The sequence below is a fragment of the Physeter macrocephalus genome, unplaced genomic scaffold (assembly GCF_002837175.3).
Source record: "Physeter macrocephalus isolate SW-GA unplaced genomic scaffold, ASM283717v5 random_191, whole genome shotgun sequence".
Classification (NCBI taxonomy): Eukaryota; Metazoa; Chordata; class Mammalia; order Artiodactyla; family Physeteridae; genus Physeter; species Physeter macrocephalus.
The window spans coordinates 73,970-95,316 of NW_021145469.1; the positions used below are offsets into that span (position 1 = coordinate 73,970).

Sequence of the window (21,347 nt, forward strand, 5' to 3'; positions counted from 1 at the left end):
GCAAAAATAGCACAGAGTGCATAAAGATAAACATATAGATGGATGGGATAGAACTGAGAGTCCAGAAACAAACAAATGGTCAGTTGATTTTTGACAGAGAGGAAAGAGTGCCTTTTTAACAAATGGTGCTGGGACAACTGAATATCCACATGCAAAAGAATGAACTTGGACCCCTATCTCACACCACACACAAAAATGAACTCAAAGGGAATCATAGACCTACAGGTAAGAACTAAAACTATAAAACTCTTAGAAGAAAACATAGGATTACATCTTTGTGACTTGGGTTAGGCAATGATTTCTAAGATTTGACACTGAAATCATAAGCAATAGAAGATTTGATGAGTTAGACTTTATGCAAATTAAAAACTTTTTTGCTTCAAAGAATACCATCCAGAAAGTGAAAAGATAATTCAAAAAACAGGAGAAAAATTTTGCATATCATATATATGACAGGGAACTTGTATCTAAAATATGTAAAGACAACTCAATTTTTAAATGGGCAAAGGATCTGAAAAGACATTTCTATAAAGAAAATATATGTGTTACAACAGGGATGAACCTCAAAAACATGCTAAGTAAAAGAAGCCAGTCACAAAGTGACAAGAGTCACTATTCTATGATACCTTTTATATGAAATATCCAGATCAAGCAAATCTGTAGAGACACAAAGTAGATTAGTAGTTGCCTAGGGCTGAGGAGTAGGAGGTGGGAGGAAGTGGGGAGCGAGTGCTAAGGAGTACAAGGTTTCTTTTGGGAATGACGAGAATGTTCTGGAACTAGGTAGAGATAATTGCACAATTCTGTAAATATACTAAAAAACATTGGATTGTATACTTTAAACAGGTGAACTTTATGGAATGCAAATTATTTCTCAATAATGCTGTTTAGAAAATAGTACAGAGAGTTCCTGTGTACTCTTCACACACTTGAGAACTTCTTACATAACAATAGTAGGACAATCAAAACTAGGAAATTGACATTAGAACAAAACTATTAATAAAAACAGACAATATTAGAATTTTACCAGGTTTTAGAATAATGCCTGGCACACAGTGGAGTTATACAAGTGGTAAGGACTTCACTACAGTGACGATGATGAACATCGTAAAGATGATGCTACACTTTCTATTGCAGCCAGGTTGATTGGCTGGCTGTTTTCCTAACATGCCATGCTTGTTTCTCTTTCTAAACTCTAACCCTAGTAGTTCCCACCACCTGGGATTCCTTTTTCCTTCCTCTTTATCTACCTCCTCAAATCCTTCATATCCCCCACCTCCATCACATCTTTAATAATGCTCCTCTCTCTTCTTTGAACTACACGAACCTCCACACCAGCCGGTATTTGCCTGGACTCTCCTTTGCATAGTTCTCATTTTCTCTTTTGAGTCCCAGATTCCCAACTAGATGAAGAACCTGTACGGGTTACAAGTCCTCTGCATCCTCCACAATAAACTTGGTGTGAGTTCAAACAAACTTATCTGTTAAGTCAGATTCAAAGTTGTTATCAGAAAATAGAGCAAGAGGCATGAAAATTAAAACAAGGAAGGCAGGAGATGGAGGGCAGTTCAAGCAGCAAGACATAGAGCCTGAGGGAGTCAAGAAGCATTTATAGGGTATACATTATACACTTCATAAGGTAGTCGTTGCCAGAGAGAGAAAATAGGAATGGAGATGGAGGGGGAAAAACACCTGGCAATCTTGTTCCCCAAGGCCTCTTTTACTTTTGTAGGTTCATTGACTAACTCCTCCTTGACATGATAAGCAGGGTTATATACCCTGGCCCCGAATTCCCATCACAGGGCATTGTGAGAGCCTGGGTTTTCGTCTACCATCCAGTTTCCTGGGGAGCTCCTTGAGGTTGGCTTCCCCCTCCCACCCCCCCCGCCCCCGGCGCCCCCACACCCTTCCCCTCTTCACCCCCCCACCCAACGCTTGATACAAGAGTAGGCATTCAGTAAAAGTTCAATGAATAAATGAATGCATGAACAAAAGACTGATTGACTCGGAGTTAGTACTGCACCTCAAGTCTACATATATGAGACTACACACAGAATAATGTGCAAACTTCGACAAATTTAGTAAAACTCTGGAAGCTTTGGCTTCCGTCGGACGGACGCAAGGCGCTGCAGAGGCCCCAAAAACAGCTCCAGAAACGCGGAAGGCGGGGCTTACGCCTATTCCGACCACAACCCCTCGCGTCCAAATATTTCCGCCTGTGGATCCGCCCCCTCCGGCACGAATTGCAACTCTAATTGGTGAGCTCTCTAATCCGTCTGAGCACACCAGCGCCTATTGGGTCAACTGCTGAACCAGGGTTGCGCGCTTCCTGGTTTTGGCAACGCAGAGCGGACGTCGGCTTGCCGCCATTGCCCTGCAGTGAAGCGGATGTCTGTGTGAGGGGCTGTGGGGGTACGTGGCGGGCTTTAAGGGCCGGGCTGCGGGAGGCGCGGTTGGGGTCGGGCTGAACGGCCGGAGGGATCGGGCCGGGCTGGACGCACTCTGAGCGAGGCGGGACTGCAGGCCGTGGGTTTCGACGTGTTCCTGCTGCTCCTCTTGCGGGCCCGGGCCCTGTCGTTAATTTTTTTCTTCCGCTGCTCCCCAGATTCTCCGGGTATGGCCGGAGTATTTCCTTACCGAGGGCCGGGTAACCCGGTGCCTGGCCCTCTAGCCCCGCTGCCAGACTACATGTCGGAGGAGAAGCTTCAGGAGAAAGGTGAAGAAAGCGTGCGGGAGCGGCGCCTGCGGGCGGGTGTGCGCGTGCGCGCAGTGGGTTTGGCTTCTTTCCCCGTTGTGGCAAGTGTCAAAACATTAGGTGTTAGTGCACTTATTGGCCCCCATTTATTTTTTACATCTAATCAAGTCTCTAAAACCATCTATTTAAAAAAAGGAAAAGCGTCTATTATTTGCAGGCACTGATGCAGACGATGAGGATACAATAGCGATACAGACAAAACCCCTTCCCTTACAGGGTTTAAGTTGCAATGAGGGAGATGGACAGTAAAAAAAACTTTAATTATGTTATGACAGAAGTGCTAGGCAATGATAAATGTGATGAAGAAAAAAAATAAAGCAGAGCGAGTAGACAAGAGAATTGTCAGGGAGTGCTTCTGCCGGGTGCCTGCCCTCTGTCATAAATCCTGACAGGAGATTACCCTAGGACAAGAGGCGGGGGTGGTTAGGCCAAGGGTGTGCAGTTCTTTAAACTGAGGTGTCCTTGTAGCCCGAAAATGGCAGCAATTGCAGGCCAAGCGCTATGCGGAAAAGCGGAAGTTTGGATTTGTGGATGCTCAAAAGGAAGACATGCCTCCGGAACATGTCAGGAAGATCATTCGAGACCATGGAGACATGACCAACAGGAAGTTTCGCCATGACAAAAGGGTGTACTTGGGGTAAGGAACATGCTGGAAGTATTTCATTTGGGGTTTGGCCTCTTTCCTTTCTCCCTGTCTCTTACGTTTCAGTCCTGGGTAGCTGCTCTATCATTTTGGGACTTTAATGTTCTCTGACAGCTCATCTGAGTGGTTATCAAAGAAGGGAGAAAATCACTAGAGTTTTGTCATAATTTCCAAATCTTCCGGTTTTGCTTTTTTTTTTTTGTAAATTAATCTTTATTGGAGTGTAGTTGATTTACAACGTTGTGTTAGTTCCCCCTGTACAGCGAAGTGAATCAGTTATACGTATATATATGTCCACTCTTTTTTAGATTCTTTTTCCTTATAGGTCATTACAGAGTATTAAGTAGAGTTCCCTGTGCTGTACAGTAGGTTCTTTCTTTTTTTAATATTTTTAAATTCATTTTGGTTGCACCGGGTCTTAGTTGAGGCACACGGGATCTTTAGTTGCAGCATGTGGACTTCTTCTTAGTTGCAGCATGCGAACTCTTAGTTGGGCATGCCTGTGGAATCTATTTCCCTGACCAGGGATCGAACCTGAGCCCCTGCGTTGGGAGCACGGTGTCTTACACACTGGACCACCAGGGAAGTCCCAACAGTAGGTTTTTATTAGTTACCTGTTTTATATATAGTAGTGTGCGTATGTCAATCCCAGTCTCCCAATTTATCTCTCCCCCACTTCCTCTTTGGTAAGCATAAGTTTGTTTTCTACATCTGTGGCTGTGTTTCTGTTTTGTAAATAAGTTCATTTGTACCACTATTTTTTAAGATTCTACGTATAAGCAATATCATAAGATATTTGTTTTTGTCTGACTTCACTCAGTATGACAATCTCTGGGTCCATCCACGTTGCTGCAAATGGCATTATTTCATTCTTTTTTATGGCTGGGTAATATTCCATTGTATAGGTGTATCACATCTTCTCTATCCATTCATCTGCCGATGGACATTTAGGTTGTTTCCATGTCCTGGCTATTGTAAATAGTGCAGCAGTGAGGATCAGGGTGCATGAATCTTTTTGAATTATGTTTTTCTCTGGATATATGCCCAGGAGTGGGATTGCTGGATTATATGGTAGCTTTATTTTTAGCTTTTTAAGGAACCTCCATACTGTTTTCCATAGTGGCTGTACCAATTTACATTACCACCAACAGTGTAGGAGAGTTCTCAGTTGTGTTCTTCACTGCCCTGATTTTTTTTCCTGATCTGGGACTGGAGCTTTTAATTTGTCCTGTTGATGCTTTGATAAGATGTCTCTATCTTTGAGTGGGTTAAAGCCCAGAGCAGGACACCTGTACATTCCTGTTTCCTATAATTCCTAAGTGACCAGAATCTTCAGGTTCGGGGGTAGTTAACTCCCGAGGTCTCTGTACTCTTGTTTTTCTGTGTCCCCAAGTTGGGTGAGTACAGCTGCAAATACCTTAGCAGATTCCTTTTCCATTTTTACACAAAAATGTTAGCCACTTGGGCTTCCCTGGTGGCGCAGTGGTTAAGAATCCACCTGCCCGTTCAGGGGACAAGGGTTCGATCCGTCGTCCGGGAAGATCCCACATGCCGCGGAGCAGCTAAACCCGTGCACCACAACTACTGAGCCTGCGCTCTGGAGCCCGCGAGCCACAACTACTGAAGCCTGCGTGCCTAGAACCTGTGCTCTGCAACAAGAGAAGCCACCACAATGAGAAGCCCGCGCACCTCAACGAAGAGTAGCCCCCGCTCGCTGCAACTAGAGAAAGCCCACACGCAGCAACGAAGACCCAACGCAGCCAAGAATAAAATAAAAAATAAAAAATAAATAAATAAATTTATTTATTTAAAGAAAAGTTAGCCACTTAATGAACTGGTCTAAGACAGCTGTGGAAGTTTTATTTCAAAAATATTTTTGAGATCTGTGCTGTGTGCCAGGGATATAGCAGTGAACAGGAAGTAATGGCCTTTCTGGAGCTTATAGCCTAGTGACATAATAGACAATGGTTAAAGTAAAGCGTGGTAAATATTTTATTATTTTTTATGGAAAGCTACGGAGAGAATAGACTGTGAGGTAGCCTAAGAGCTGTCTGTTAAGGGAACAGCAGTTGATTTAGAGGGACTGAAACCCAGTATTGTGGGACAGTGATGTTTAAGAAGCACAGTGGCACAGCTGGAGGTGGAGAGGCAGAGTTCCTGGTCACAGAGGGCCTGTGTACTAACTTTGGGGGTTTGGACTGTAAGACCGGTTTTCTGTGGAATGTGATACTGTGCTACCTTGTGGCTTCTCTGCATGGCCCAGGTAGCAGAACACCTTGTCACTTCTAATCATCTGTCTTCCTGTTGTTGCAGTGCCCTCAAGTACATGCCTCACGCAGTCCTCAAACTCCTGGAGAACATGCCTATGCCTTGGGAGCAGATTCGGGATGTGCCTGTGCTGTACCACATCACTGGAGCCATTTCCTTTGTCAATGAGATTCCCTGGGTCATTGAACCTGTCTACATCTCCCAGTGGGGGTGAGAAGGGCTGGAACATGGTGTGTGGTGGTGGTGGTTGCGGAGGCAGTGGGTACAAACCGTTATGTGACATTGTCGACTTCCAGGTCAATGTGGATTATGATGCGTCGAGAAAAAAGAGACAGGAGGCATTTCAAGAGGATGCGTTTCCCCCCTTTTGATGATGAGGAGCCGCCTTTGGACTATGCTGACAACATCCTAGATGTTGAGCCACTGGAGGCAATTCAGCTAGAGCTGGACCCTGAGGAAGATGCCCCTGTGTTGGACTGGTTCTATGACCACCAGCCATTGAGGGACAGCCGGAAGTGAGTGATGGTTGCAGTTACCACTCCTTGTGAGGGTTTTGGAGCTCCAGAAGGGGTCCTGGGAGAGCAATGGGTAGTATGGCTTGGCTAGCTAGTATATCTACGTGACACGGGCCTCTCTTTTTTTCGCTAGGTATGTGAATGGTTCCACTTACCAACGCTGGCAGTTCACACTGCCTATGATGTCCACTCTCTACCGCCTGGCCAATCAGCTCCTGACAGACTTGGTAGATGACAATTACTTCTATCTGTTTGATCTGAAGGCCTTTTTTACCTCCAAGGCACTCAATATGGCCATTCCTGGAGGCCCCAAATTTGAGCCTCTTGTCCGAGACATCAACCTACAGTAAGTTGGAGAGAGTAGAGATTTCAGGCACTTTGGGTTAAATAAAATCTAATCATTTTTTAAAAAATTTACTCATTCATTCATTCATTCATTCATTCGTTCATTGACTGCGTTGGGTCTTGTTGCTGCACCGGGCTTTCTCTAGTTGCGGTGAGCAGGGGCTACTCTTTGTTGCAGTGCACAAGGTTCTCACTGCGGTGGCTTCTCTTGTTGCGGAGCACGGGCTCTAGGCTCACGGGCTTCAGTAGTTGCAGCCCGCAGTCTCAGTAGTTGTGGCTGGTGGGCTCTAGAGCACAGGCTCAGTAGTTGTGGCGCACGGGCTTAGTTGCTCTGGCATGTGGGATTTTCCTGGACCAGGGCTCGAACCCGTGCCCCCTGCATTGGCAGACGGATTCTTAACCACTGCACCACCAGGGAAGTCCCATAAAATCTCATCTTGATCCTTAAGATCCCATTGTAGTTTCCAAACTGCCCAACTAGTCTGCTCATCTTTGATTTTGCACCCTAGGGATGAAGACTGGAATGAATTCAATGATATTAACAAGATCATCATCCGGCAGCCCATCCGCACTGAGTACAAGATTGCTTTTCCTTACTTGTACAACAACCTTCCACACCACGTCCACCTTACCTGGTGAGAGCTAGAACCCAGCTGGGGGAAAGGAGAGGTGGGCATTTAGGTTGGGCCAGGGCAGGAGAACCTTGGCTGACTCTTCTTTCATTTTAGGTACCACACTCCTAATGTTGTGTTCATCAAAACTGAGGATCCTGATTTGCCAGCTTTCTACTTTGATCCTTTGATCAACCCAATTTCCCATAGGCACTCTGTCAAGGTGAGAGGAAGGGACGTTTGACCTCAGCTGTTCAAGAGAGACTTCCTGTTCAGGCAGAAGCATTACTAGATAAAAATTCAGCTAGAGGGAGACATGTTTTCCATCCTTAAGTGTTCCCCTCTAGCTGTAAGCTAACGTGAGAGTTTGGCACTTGGCTCAGACCAAGTTATTGGTATTATCTTGTTTCTATGATTATCCATTTGGGTTTTATCATTTCTCCTCTGGGACTCTGTGTGGTCTTATTCTGGTCTGTTTCCAATGTGTTCTTTTTTTTTTTTTTTTTTTTTTTTACTGAGCTGTAATTCACTACCACACAATTCACCCGTTTAAAGTGGATAATTCGGTGGTTTTTCGTTTATTCACAGACTTGTGCAACCATCGCCACAGTTAATTTTAGAACATTTTCATTTCCTCAAAGAGAAACCCTGCACCCATTAGTAGTCACTCTATTTCCCTTGACTCTTCCTTGCCTAGGTAACTGCTAGTCTGCTTTCTGTCACTGTAGATTTGCCTATATTGGACATTTTATATAAATGGAATCATACAGTATGTGGTCGTTTGTGGCTGGGTCTTAACACTTAGCATAATATTTTTGATGTTGATCCACGTTCCATTACGTTCTTAACATGAACAGATCTCCTTCCCCAAGCCCAGTTTTTGGAGCTTGGACAGGAGGTCATTGCAGTGTTCACCTCTTCCTGGTATTGGGGGGTCCTCTAGGAGACCTTTTGCTGGTGAGCCAGTTGGGGTGTGAGGAGAGCTGCTCGCTTTCCTGTTTGGCCCTGCCTTGTTCTCTGGTCCCTTGGCCCCCTTTGCCCTGGCCCTTCAGGACTTCTCTTGTCAGGCAGCTCAGTTTCCATGGCAGATGTAGCCACTGTGCTTGGCCCCAGAGAGTTTCCCTCTGATCCCAAGTTCTGCCCAGTTCAGCGGGAGCTAAATAAACCCTCGGGGGTTCTTCTTTCAGAGTCAGGAACCATTGCCAGATGACGACGAGGAGTTTGAGCTCCCAGAGTTTGTGGAGCCCTTCTTGAAAGACACACCCCTCTACACGGACAATACAGCCAATGGCATTGCCCTGCTTTGGGCCCCACGGCCCTTCAACCTACGCTCTGGTCGCACCCGCCGGGCCCTAGACATTCCCCTTGTCAAGAACTGGTAAGGCTTCTACCTGGGGGGATGGTAGTGGATGTACAGGAGGAAAGACTCCAGCTGGGTGGGCACACAGCCTTTAACAGAGCGGCTGGAAGGAGAGATGGGCCAAGCTCTGGTGGGCTTGTTTTTTCAGGTATCGGGAGCATTGTCCTGCTGGGCAGCCTGTGAAAGTGAGGGTCTCCTACCAGAAGCTGCTTAAGTACTATGTGCTGAATGCCCTGAAGCACCGGCCCCCTAAAGCACAAAAGAAGAGGTGAGGTGCCCTAGGGCCCCTACTCAGACTTTTTCCGTTCCAGAGATAATCAGGAGTCTAACTCTCACTCCTTATTCCCACCCCAGGTATCTGTTCCGTTCCTTCAAAGCCACCAAATTCTTTCAGTCTACAAAGCTGGACTGGGTGGAGGTGGGGCTACAGGTTTGCCGCCAGGGCTACAACATGCTCAACCTTCTCATTCACCGTAAAAACCTCAACTATCTGCACCTGGACTACAACTTCAACCTCAAGCCTGTCAAGACGCTCACCACCAAGGTACCTGCGTTGGACCTTAGGGGTCTCCTGGGCTGAGGGATAGACTGGCTTTGAGCTGGCCTCTAAGGAGGGCATACATCCAGTCCAGACTGTCGCTGACTAACGTTGTTTCCGTCCTTGGCCTCTTTTCCAGGAACGAAAGAAATCTCGTTTTGGGAATGCTTTCCATCTGTGTCGAGAGGTTCTGCGCTTAACTAAGCTGGTGGTGGACAGTCATGTGCAGTATCGGTTGGGCAATGTGGATGCCTTCCAGGTGAGGCTAGGCATGCCCAGTCCTGGCTCCAGGTGGGGAAGCTGAGTGAAGCCTGGGCTGATCGTGGATCTGGCTCTAGCTTAAAGCCTGATGGGGCAATTGTGTTGCAGCTGGCAGATGGGTTGCAGTATATCTTTGCCCACGTGGGGCAGCTGACGGGCATGTACCGGTACAAATATAAGCTGATGCGGCAGATTCGCATGTGCAAGGACCTGAAGCATCTCATCTATTACCGCTTCAACACGGTAGGACCCTGCCCTCGTATATTCATGTTCTTAGATCCATCTTAATTTTTACATCTAGTCAGGACTCTTCCCAGGTACCTGTTTGGAGAGAGGCTCTGAGTGTTTCATTACTGCCCTCATCTTGTGAATCTCAACACTTCCCCTCAAAGCCCACTTTTAGGTCTAAATAGAGAATCTCAGTGACTGGTTTCTTCGTTTACTCCATTTTAGATATGGAGGTCTCAGAGTTTTCCCATTTTTTCCCTTAACTGCCACACATGTGCTCTTTGCCCCACCTCTGCCCAATTTTCTGTTGTTGTCTGAATGAATTGCTAACTTGTATTCTTGACTTCTGCTTGGAATCCTAGGGCCCTGTAGGGAAGGGCCCTGGCTGTGGTTTCTGGGCTGCTGGCTGGCGGGTCTGGCTGTTCTTCATGCGTGGCATCACCCCTTTGCTGGAGCGATGGCTGGGTAACCTCCTGGCCCGGCAGTTTGAAGGTAAGTGGTTTTTTCCGTGTCCACCTTCTCCCATTATCACTTCAAGGGTAGATCATGTGTGTTCCTGTTGTCCTTTGTCCTTGTTCAAGACTGAGAATCCCTTCCTGTTGGATTGCCTCTAAGACCCAGTCTCCAATGAGTCTGACCTCGTATTCTGGGTCTTGGGCTTCGCTTTGGGGCCTTGAGGCTATCGAGCATTTACAGGATGGAAATTCCTCAGAAGCGTAGTTCTGAATATCTGACGTATCTTGTCTTGCATATGCTGGGCTTTGTTTGTGCTTACTGATTTCATTATAACCATGGTAAGCAACGCCATGAAGGTGGAGACACTTATTAGGAGCAACAAATCTTGCTTTTACTTACTTTCACTTCTAGGCCGACACTCAAAGGGGGTGGCAAAGACCGTAACAAAGCAGCGAGTGGAGTCACATTTTGACCTTGAGCTTCGGGCAGCTGTGATGCATGACATTCTGGACATGATGCCTGAGGGGATCAAACAGAACAAGGCCCGGACAATCCTGCAGCACCTCAGTGAAGCCTGGCGCTGCTGGAAGGCCAATATTCCCTGGAAGGTGGGTGTCTCCCCAGCTCCGAGGAGGCATAGACATCATCTTCCTGGGCTCAGGATTACCACTTCTGGAATGTCTTAGGGGGCCATGTGGCTCCCATCACTCTCTCATTGTGCCTTTTGCACTTCTAGGTCCCTGGTTTGCCAACACCTATAGAGAATATGATCCTCCGATACGTGAAGGCCAAGGCTGACTGGTGGACCAACACTGCTCACTACAACCGAGAACGGATCCGCCGTGGGGCCACTGTAGACAAGACTGTTTGCAAAAAGAACCTGGGACGCCTCACTCGGCTCTACCTGAAGGCAGAACAAGAGCGGCAGCACAACTACCTAAAGGTTGGGCAGAGTAGGCTGGGCTTGGTGTGTGGGGGTGGGCAGGAGGGTGGACTGCAAAGCTGGGACCATACCTTGCCCTGGTGGGATTGGGCTATGGTGGGAAGCTAATTCTCATGTCCACCTTGCAGGACGGGCCTTACATCACAGCAGAAGAAGCGGTGGCAGTGTATACCACCACTGTGCATTGGCTGGAAAGCCGTAGGTTCTCACCCATCCCGTTCCCCCCACTCTCCTACAAGCACGACACCAAGTTGCTCATCTTGGCCTTGGAGCGGCTCAAGGAAGCTTACAGGTGAGAAGTAGAGTAGACAGGCTCCTGTGGGGAGGTGACGGGGGCAGAATGGCATCATCGTCAGAGTCCAAAGAAAGAAGGCCTTTCTGGGGATGGCTTCCTCTTGGTTTTCCCTTTCACCTTTACTCTTGCCTTGTCAGTGTGAAGTCTCGGTTAAACCAGTCACAGAGGGAGGAGCTAGGTCTGATCGAGCAAGCCTATGACAACCCCCACGAGGCATTGTCCCGCATCAAGCGTCACCTCCTCACACAGAGAGCCTTTAAAGAAGTGAGTCACATGCCCCCCGCATTTTCCTTTGGCTTTGTGATTCATTCATGGCACCCAGGGTAGCAGATTGCCTCAGATGATTGGTGGGTTGGTGTGAGCCAGCTTCCTTGTCCCACAGGTGGGCATTGAGTTCATGGATCTCTATAGCCACCTGGTGCCAGTGTATGATGTGGAGCCACTGGAGAAGATAACTGATGCCTACCTGGACCAGTACCTGTGGTATGAAGCTGACAAGCGCCGCCTTTTCCCACCCTGGATCAAGCCTGCTGACACAGAACCACCTCCTCTGCTTGTTTACAAGTGGTGCCAAGGTAAAACTTTTCTGGGATTGCCCTTGAGGAAGGGAGATGAATTAAGTTCTGTGTGAAAATTCTCATCCAGTCAGCATAATTAGTTTACTCTCTTGGTGCATGGTACCAAGGAAATGGTGTTGATGTTACGTCGAGCACAGCTGACTTTCCTAGCAATACAGATGAATGAGTAGAGTGGTTGTGTGATTGGGTTACGCATGTGGTAGCTCCTGTAGGCACTAGTTCTGAAAGGGAATTTCTAACCTGCTGGAGACCTGTGTTTCCTACCCCTCAGGCATCAATAACCTGCAGGACGTGTGGGAGACAAGTGAGGGCGAGTGCAACGTCATGCTGGAGTCAAGGTTTGAGAAGATGTATGAGAAGATAGATTTGACCCTGCTTAATCGGCTGCTGCGCCTCATCGTAGACCACAACATAGCCGACTACATGACAGCCAAGAACAATGTTGTCATCAACTACAAGGTGTGTCCTGGGGGCAGGGTGGCAAGGAATTGGGGGAGGGGTGGTTGTCTGGCCCACTGAGTTGGGATTTGCTGGGGGGAGGGCAAAAGAGGATGGGCCCCGAGAAGCCTGGGACTTGGCCGTGGTTAAGAGTTATCTTTCTTTCTAGGACATGAACCATACGAATTCATATGGGATCATCAGAGGCCTGCAGTTTGCTTCATTCATCGTACAGTACTATGGCTTGGTTATGGATTTGCTTGTGTTGGGATTGCACCGGGCCAGTGAGATGGCTGGGCCCCCTCAGATGCCAAACGATTTTCTCAGTTTCCAAGACATAGCCACTGAGGCTGCCCACCCCATCCGTCTCTTCTGCAGATACATCGATCGCATCCATATTTTTTTCAGGTGAGGGCTTGCCTGGATTCTTATCCTTGCAGGGTGTTGAGGTATATGCCCAGCTTCTGGAAGCAACTCTTGTACCTTAGCTGACTTCCTGCTGGGTTGGAGCTCTAAAATGGGATGAAGTCCTGTGAGTAGGGTGCAGGTTGGGGGTGGCCCCCGTCTGTGGAGCTGTCGGCCTCATGAGATCCCAGTGTACTTGGCCCTCAGCAGCACACCTTGTCTGGTGTAGGTTCACAGCAGATGAGGCTCGGGACCTGATCCAGCGTTACCTGACAGAGCACCCTGACCCCAACAATGAAAACATCGTTGGCTATAATAACAAGAAATGCTGGCCCCGAGACGCCCGCATGCGCCTCATGAAGCATGATGTCAACTTGTGAGTCTAAGTTGGGGCCGGGGGAGCTGGAATCAACCTGAGGGACCCAGAGGACAATTAGAGGGAATTTATAAGGTGGTGTCCTGGGTGGGAGGGTGTGCTCTGTTGGGATATCATCAGTCTGGCCTTCGAAGGGAAGTTCCTTTTAGGAGACCGATGTGACCCTATGTTCTCTGTGGGCAGGGGTCGGGCAGTGTTCTGGGACATCAAGAACCGTCTGCCACGCTCAGTGACTACAGTTCAGTGGGAGAACAGCTTCGTGTCCGTGTACAGTAAGGACAACCCCAACCTGCTGTTCAACATGTGTGGTTTTGAGTGCCGCATCCTGCCTAAATGCCGCACCAGCTATGAGGAATTCACCCACAAGGATGGGGTCTGGAACCTACAGAATGAGGTACAGCCTGGAGCGGGACCGGGGGTAGTAGGAGTAGCATCACCATGCCTGTACATCCTGCGTGGGTGGGGGTGAGGTATACTGCGCACCTTTTCATTGTCAGTCGGTTGAGCTCTGTTGGGAGGGTAGAGCTCAGTGGTGGTTCGTGTTCCTGTGGCAGTTCCAGAGATAGTTAACCTTGACCTTATGGTTTAGGTTACTAAGGAGCGAACAGCTCAGTGTTTCCTGCGTGTGGATGATGAGTCGATGCAGCGCTTCCACAACCGTGTGCGTCAAATTCTGATGGCCTCTGGCTCCACCACCTTCACCAAGGTACATACAGCAGTAGTGTTCTTTGTCTGTCTCACATCCCTTTCAGTTCTTCCCTCCTTTGCTCTCCTTTCTTCCCAACTGTGTCTAGTGTACTAGTCTCCATTCTTTATGGTACAGCAGCTTAGAGTGTCAAATCACCTCACAGTTGTTTCTTGAGAATTCTCTGTAGGAAATCTACAGCTTACTTCTGTGTAGTTGTGATGATTCTAAGTTAAGGTAAGGGTAGAAATTGGATTTTTAAATTTGAACAAAAGTCACTATTTTTGCATCGTCCCCAGGCTTGTTATCCAGGTCATACAGTTCATCTTTTGACCCGTAACATAATGTGCCTGTTAAAAAGCAAGTTTAATGAGTTATATCTCAGTGTTTATTTCCCCTTCAGTTGTTTCCAAAGGCCCAGCCGAAGGCAGCTGGAATTGAAAAAGAGTAATTTGAGGATTTGTTAACTGTGTGTGCTTAAGTTTCTGCAAGGTTTAAAAAGTCGCCTTGCTCTTTTCTGCTGCCTTCCCGTTCCACTAATGGTGCACATGAATGTCCTGGCTGATACTCTCAAGAGCATCAGTAATGCCAAAAAGAGAGGGAAGTGCTAGGTTGTTATTAGGTTGTGTTCCAAAGTCACTGTCCAGTTTCTAACTGTAATAATGAGGCAGGGTTACACTGGTGAATTTGAAATCATTGATGATCACAGAGCGGGCAAAACTGAATTTCACAGGCAAGTTAAACAAGTGTAGTGATGTGATCAGCCCCAGATGTGCTGCACAACTCAGAGATCTAGAAAAATGGCAGAATATTCTGCTCTTGCCCCATCAGTTTGGTTTCATTGTACTGACAACTCAGCTGGCATTGTGGACCGCAAAGAAGACATAAAAACACACAGGGGGTATTCTTTTTCTAGGAACGTAATACATACATAGAAATAAAGTGCCTCAGTGGATTAAAAAAAAATCGCGTCATCCTGGTTTCTCTTAGAATAACTCTTAGCTGTAGCATTTTCTCTCCTGGCCTTCATATCCCTTTAAATGTGCAGCATATAAAGAAGGTTTCCAATTTCTTAGTAATAGTTCTGTTAAGGATACATTTACCTAAAGTCCCTCATGATAACATTTTTTTTTTTTTTTTTTTTTTTTTTTTGAGTATAGTGCAGGGAAAAAGTGTTTGTCTTTTTAGGTTGGTTTATATCGTCCAAGAGTCAGATAACAGGAATTGTGTAACTCATTCATTCCATTTGTGTTTGTTGATAGCCACTGTGTTCAAGGTGTTATACACACACTACATGTGACGTACAGTCTCTGCCTTCCAAGAGCTCACTACCTAGTTGGAGAGACAATGCATAGTCAAGAGAACTACAGTACAGTGTGTTTATAGAGCTCTTGTGGTACTTGGGAATCTATGAGAATCCTCAGGTTCATGACTGTAGCCCAGTCCGGGAGAGGAAGAGAGAAAGACTTCCTGAAAGAAATAACATGTCAGAGGCAGGTGAGGGAGAACATTCTTTCAGCCAGAGGTATGAAGAGGTAACCAGCGTGGTACATGTGGGGCCATAAAAAGTTTGGGTTTACAGCAGTAAAACTGTGGAGGAGATGGAGGCTGGATAGGTAAGCAGAGCTAGATCGCGGAGGGCATCACCTGCCTTGTTAATAATCCCATAAGGGGGGACTTCCTGGCAGTCCAGTGATTAAGACTCTGCGCTCCCAATTCAGGGGACACAGGTTCAATCCCTGGTTGGGGAACTAAGATCCCGCGTGCCGCATGGCATGGCCAAAAAAAAAAAAAAAAGTCCCATAAGGGTCTTGAGCATGGGAGTGACTTTTTCAGATTTCCGTTCCGTGTTAGGTGGCTCACTCGTGCAGCTGTGGGGAAGATGGATTCAGAAGAGGAGGAGGAAAGATGAGGTTGGGGACTACTGCTGAAGTCCAGATAGAGATGATGAGAACCGTGATCGTACGCAGAGGGGAACAGATTGGATAAATAGTAGGTACAGTCAGCAGAGCTTCATTTTGGTGAAATGCCAGAGGGAAAGGAAGTCAAAATAACGTTCAGTTTTTGGCATGGGTGGCTAGGTGAATGTTGGTGCCATCAACTGGAAGACTACAGGAAGAAAAGCAGGTTTAGGAGAGAAGATAAATGAATTTAGTTTAGGATATAAAAAGTTTGACGTTCCTGAGAACATCCAGATAGAGGTTCCAGCAGGCACTTATTTATATCGTATTTCTTCAGTTCCAAAATAAATATATGTGTGTGTGTATTTAGTGGTACCTCTTAGATTTGATGAAAAGCATTATGAGTTTGAAGCTCCAGGGAGAGAAATGAGGTGAGCAAGTAAGAGCGACTTGAGGGAACTTGGAGGTTCCTATAGGATGTCCAAGTGGAGATAACTTTGGAATCTGAAGCTTGGGGAAGATGTCTGGGTTGCAAATATAGATTTAGGAGTCTGTCGATATAAAGGAGATGGTTGAAAACTCAAGAGTGAGCAAGATTATCTGGGGAAAGTGTAAGGAGCGAGAAGAGCAGAGGGGTGAGTTTGGAAGCGCAGGGAGCACTGAGCAGCGTGGCCAGACTGGGAGAGTGCCGGGCCACGGATGCCGAGCCTGTCAGGAATGGGGATGGGCACTTAACAGTGTCAGCTGCCTAAGTGTGTTTCAGTCAGATAAGGCCGGACAAGTATCCATTGGATTTGGCAGTCAGGACGTCATGCATGACCTTAGTAAGAGCTGTTTCAGAAATACGGGGATAAATGCCAGATTGCAGTGGGTGAGGCTTTATGGCAAGTGAGGGAGTGGAGACGGCAAGGACTGTCAGTTTGCCGGAGCAGGAGGAGCAGGAGGAGGAGGAGGAGGGACATTAGACGCCACCTAGAGGGAGATAGAAGTCAAGGCAGGTATTTTTAAATGGGAGTGATGGGAGTATGTGTACAGTAAGGAGCCTTTAGCGGTTCAGAGTGCAGCAGAGAAGTGTGGTAGGTGATGGAACAGTGTCTGCTCAGCAGGGATAGAGTAAAGGGAAAACAGAGGGAAGCATCCTCTGAACCTAGTAGAAAGAGGTCTGCATAGTTGTGAATGTAGATAAGTTTAGTGGGAAGTTATAACAAACCTTGCATTTTTCAGCTTCACCTGGGCTGGAGTGAGGGGCAGGGGGTGCTGAACTTGAGCACAGTGATGAGGGTGTGATTCGGTTGTCGAAGAAGCTGTGCACTGAGGGTTTTAAGAGAGAGAAGACAACTGTGAGTGAGTGTGGGCTCTTCCCAGAACTACTCAGCTTCTCAAGCTCTCAGCAACGGGCTGGAGAAGGTGGATAGGTTGTAGTGCTGATTTAGGATTAGGGTTTTGCCAGAGAGCTGTTGTGGAGTGGTAAGGGGTTGGATGCAGGGGAATCAAGGGTGTTGGCCCCTGTTGGAATCCTGGATATTGGGAGGGAGAGAAGGAAGAGACCAGAAGAGGCCAGTGGCCTTGGGGAAGAATACAGGGATCAAAGGAATATATGTGTGAGAGATAAGAGCCTGAGTAAAGGAGGACTATCAGAGGTCAGGTAGGCAGTTAAATATAGTCCTTAGAATAATGGGTTCTGGAGTCAGACTGGGTTTGGTCATAGCTCTACCACATTACTCTTGGGATCTGGGTTAAGTCACCTACCCGCTCTGGGCCTTAGTTCCCTCGTCCATAAAATGGGGGTACTGATATGCTAGCTAGCTCAGAGGGCTTTTGTGACAAATGGTGCTTATAATAAGCTATATTACTCAACAGATTTTGTAATAAATGTTTGCTGTCATTGATTAGAGGGATCTCAGAGATTATGATCAGATTGTACAGTATTGGAATTTGCTTCCTGAGGTGTGTTAAGGTAAAGCAGTTCTTGTAATAAAATTTCTTGGTCCTCCAAGGTTGATAATAGAAGGGAAATCTCCAGTAGGGCTAGAGGTGGCTGGACCTTATGGCTCTATTCTTGTCCTTCCCTCCAGACTCACTTGTAATTATTACTGATGGGGGCACTTTAGGTGCTACCCCCATTCTTTTTTTTTTTTTTGGCGGTACACGGGCCTCTCACTGTTGTGGCCTCTCCCGTTGCGGAGCACAGGCTCTGGACGCGCAGGCTCAGCGGCCATGGCTCACGGGCCTAGCTGCTCCGCGGCATGTGGGATCTTCCTGGACTGGGGCACGAACCCGTGTCCCCTGCATCGGCAGGCGGACTTTCAGCCACTGCGCCACCAGGGAAGCCCCCCATTCTTGCTTTATGTACATGCAGTGCAGTAGCCCAGGCTTGGAGCCAGGACAACTTCAGTCCTAGTAGTAGCTATGAAATAAGACTGGAACATTTAAACAAGACTTTGATATGGGCCAGGAATAACAGAAGGAAAACAGAAATGCACCACATTAGATCATCTGACTTAAAAGGTGCAGCCTACTTAGCTCTAGCTTATGAAGGACTGTAAGGCCACCTTCCTGCTGAGTTCCCTGTCTTCCCACAAATAGCATTCTCTCTGTCCTTCACCAGGGAATCCCTTTAAGCTTGTGTAGATGACCTAAAGTCTAAAGCCAAGAGGAAAAGAACATCTTTGCCTGGCAGTAGATGTATTTCTCTGTTCTTGTTTTGTTTTGACTTTTATTTTACATTATTTATTTTTTGAAAACTTTGGTTTTTTAGAGCACCTTTAGATTTACAAAAAAAATTGAGAGGAAGCCACAGAGATTTCCCATTAAACCCTGCCACTACATGTGCAGAGCCTTCTCCGTTATTAACATTACTCCCCGGAGTGGTACATTTTTTATACCAAGGATGAGCCTACATCGACACATCATAACCACCCAAAGTCCTTAGTTTACCTTAGGGTTCACTCTTGGTGGTATATATTCTGTGGGTTTGGGCAAATGTATAAGAACACATATCCATCATTAAAATATCATAGAGAGTATTTTTACTGCCCTAAAAATCCTCTGTTCTCTGCCTGTTCATCTCCCCTGCCCCAGCTATATGTTTAGTTTTAGATGGAAAATATTTGTTGTCTAATGTACCATGGTTCAAAAGGACACAGTAAAAGTTCCCATTAATTTTTCTACCAGTTATGTTTTCACTTACAGTAAAAAGAAATTAAAATACTAACAGAACCCAGAAAACACCCAGAATCCCGTCATCCTAATAACATCAGTTTTATTTTCCACATTCCTGTCCAAGTTGGTCGTGTGCCATGATGGGCAGGTTATGTGAATTGAATTTTTTTTTTTTATGAAGACTTAATATGTGTGAAGTTCTTACCATGGTACCTAGTACATGGAATCAGTGTTATTCTCTTTCTTGCCTCCCCTCATCCCCAGGAGCTTCTGCTATTCTTAAAGGAATGTGATACTCCTTGGGAATTCATACTTAACTCCCTTCTGGGAATAAAGCACTGGTAACTGCAGCAGAACTGGAGTGTTCTGTGATACAAACCATGCAGCTTGTGATTTTAAGGACCAAATACAGTCAGAGAACTTACTAAGACTCGGAGTTGTCTTACTGAAATCTATTTGCTTTATTCCCAGATCTAGCCCATTCTGGTCCCCAGCTCTCCGCTCTCGTTGCTATAGGTCTGTTGCCTTGGTTGTCTCATCCTGAGCACAAGCTATATGCTCAGTTTTGCTTTTGTGATTTGATTAAGGCTGTTACCTCATCCAGGAGTCACTTCATCCTGCCTGTGAATACTGTTTGCTCAAGGCTAAATCCTGTGATAACTCCAGCCAATGTGATCTTTCACTTCAACAATTGTCTAGCAGACGTATTCCTTACCTTAAAGTGTTGATTATATCGTTTGGTATTTTGTGGTTGCTCTCTTTTTCAAAGATTGATCTTTTGGTTTCATTGATTTTTAATTTTTTTAAAAAATTTATTTATTTTTGGCTGCATTGGGTCTTTGTTGCTGCGTATGGGCTTTCTCTAGTTGCAGTGAGCGGGGGCTACTCTTCATTGCGGTATGTGGGCTTCTCATTGCAGTGGCTTCTCTTGTTATGGACCACGGGCTCTAGGTGCGTGGGCCTCAGCAGTTTTGACGCATGGGCTTGGTTGCTCCGTGGCATGTGGGATCTTCCCGGACCAGGGCTCGAACCCGTGTCCCCTGCATTGGCGGATGGATTCTCAGCCGCCACCAGGGAAGCCCAGCTTCATTGATTTTTATTTTTCTCTTTTCTATTTCATTGATTCTGCTCTTTTGCTTACTTTGGGTTTAATTTGCTGTTAGTTTTCTAGTTTGTTAAGATAAAAGGTTAGATGATGACAATTTTGGACCTTTCATTTTAATAGAAATATTCAGTGCTGAAAAATCTTCTTTTAAGCACTACTTTAGCTGCATCCCTCAAATTTTTTTTTAAAATTAATTTATTTTTTGTTTATTTATTTTTGGCTGTGTTGGGTCTTCGTTGCTGTGTGCCGGCTTTCTCTAGTTGCGGCGAGTGGGGGCTACTCTTCGTTGAGGTGCCCGGGTTTCTCATTGTGGGGGCTTCTCTTGTTGCGGAGCACGGGCTCTAGGCACACAAGCTTCAGTAGTTGTGGTACGGGGGTTCAGTAGTTGTGGTTAGTGGGTTCTAGAGCGCAGGCTCAGTAGTTGTGGCACAGGGGCTTAGTTGCTCCATGGCATGTGGGATCTTCCTGGACCAGGGCTCAAACCCATGTCCCCTGCATTGGCAGGTGGATTCTTAACCACTGTGCCACCAGGGAAGCCCTGTATCCCTCAAATTTTGATAGGTTTTCATTTTCATTCAGTTAAAAATGTTTTCTAATTTCCCGTGTGAGTTCTTTTTTTGTTGTTTTTTTTTTACTCAAATTATATATGTATTTTTAAAATTTATTTTATTTTATTTATTTATTTGGCTGCATCGGGTCTTAGTTGCAGCACATGGGGTCTTCAGTCATGGCATGCAGGATCTTTCAGCTGCAGCATGCGAACTCTTAGTTGTGGCATGAATGTGAGATCTAGTTCCCTGACCAGGGATCAAACCCAGGCCCCCTGCACTCGGAGCGTGGAGTCCTAGCCACTGGACCACCAGGGAAGTCCCTCCCTTGTGAGTTCTTATTTTACCCATAGGTTACTTAGAAGTATGTTGTTAAATTTTCAGACATTATTTGAGGGGTTTTCCAGGCACTTTTCTTTTATTAGTATCTAGTTTAATTCCATTATGGTCAGAAAACACTCTTTATGATCTTAGTTTTCTCAAGTGTATTTAGATTTGTTTTATGGTTTAGCATATATGGTGACTGTCTTCGTGTGTACTTGAGAAAGAATCTGTATTCTGCTTTGTTGGGTTTTACAAATGTCATTTAGGTTTAGTCAAGTGATTGTGTTGTTCAGGTTCTTCTGTTTTTTTTTTTTTTTTCTTGTGTCTGTTTCTATCAATTACTGAGAGAATATTGTCATAAGTCGTGGATTTATTTCCCTTTTCAGGTTCCTCTTTTTATTTTTGGCTTTAGAGACACCATTCACTTTGTTAAAGACATCCAAGCTTATAACATAAAGACACATGACGTTTTTCCAGAAATTTATATCTTTTTTGAGCACAGAAGAATGTCTGAAGTTCAGACTGCTCTGGTATCTTTTAAATATTTAGTCAAAGTTGGGCAAAGCATAATTGGCTTGGCTTACAGGTGGAAAACCAAGAAAGAGTC

General features: G+C 46.0%; 1 protein-coding gene across 1 annotated transcript; it reads left to right on the forward strand.

The window, feature by feature from the left end:
• Positions 1-2,318: 2,318 nt before the first annotated feature.
• Positions 2,319-13,817, forward strand: PRPF8 (pre-mRNA processing factor 8). Its single transcript, XM_028484524.2, has 24 exons — positions 2,319-2,412; positions 2,606-2,716; positions 3,224-3,392; positions 5,712-5,876; positions 5,963-6,181; positions 6,315-6,527; positions 7,036-7,161; positions 7,255-7,360; positions 8,325-8,515; positions 8,646-8,765; positions 8,852-9,041; positions 9,175-9,294; positions 9,405-9,539; positions 9,887-10,016; positions 10,392-10,588; positions 10,717-10,923; positions 11,052-11,215; positions 11,356-11,482; positions 11,601-11,793; positions 12,068-12,255; positions 12,404-12,642; positions 12,869-13,015; positions 13,199-13,409; positions 13,605-13,817. The coding sequence occupies exons 2-24, from the start codon at positions 2,617-2,619 to the stop codon at positions 13,815-13,817; spliced, it is 3,870 nt and encodes a 1,289-aa protein (XP_028340325.1). The 5' UTR covers positions 2,319-2,412; positions 2,606-2,616.
• The last annotated feature ends 7,530 nt before the right edge of the window (positions 13,818-21,347 follow it).

Excerpts from the sequence above, each read along its gene's own strand:
- PRPF8 (XM_028484524.2), top strand. The coding sequence starts at position 2,617 with ATGGCCGGAGTATTTCCTTACCGAGGGCCGGGTAACCCGGTGCCTGGC. Across the intron at positions 13,016-13,198 it reads ATGAAGCATGATGTCAACTT|GGGTCGGGCAGTGTTCTGGG; the intron begins GTGAGTCTAAGT and ends CTCTGTGGGCAG. Across the intron at positions 13,410-13,604 it reads TCTGGAACCTACAGAATGAG|GTTACTAAGGAGCGAACAGC; the intron begins GTACAGCCTGGA and ends CTTATGGTTTAG.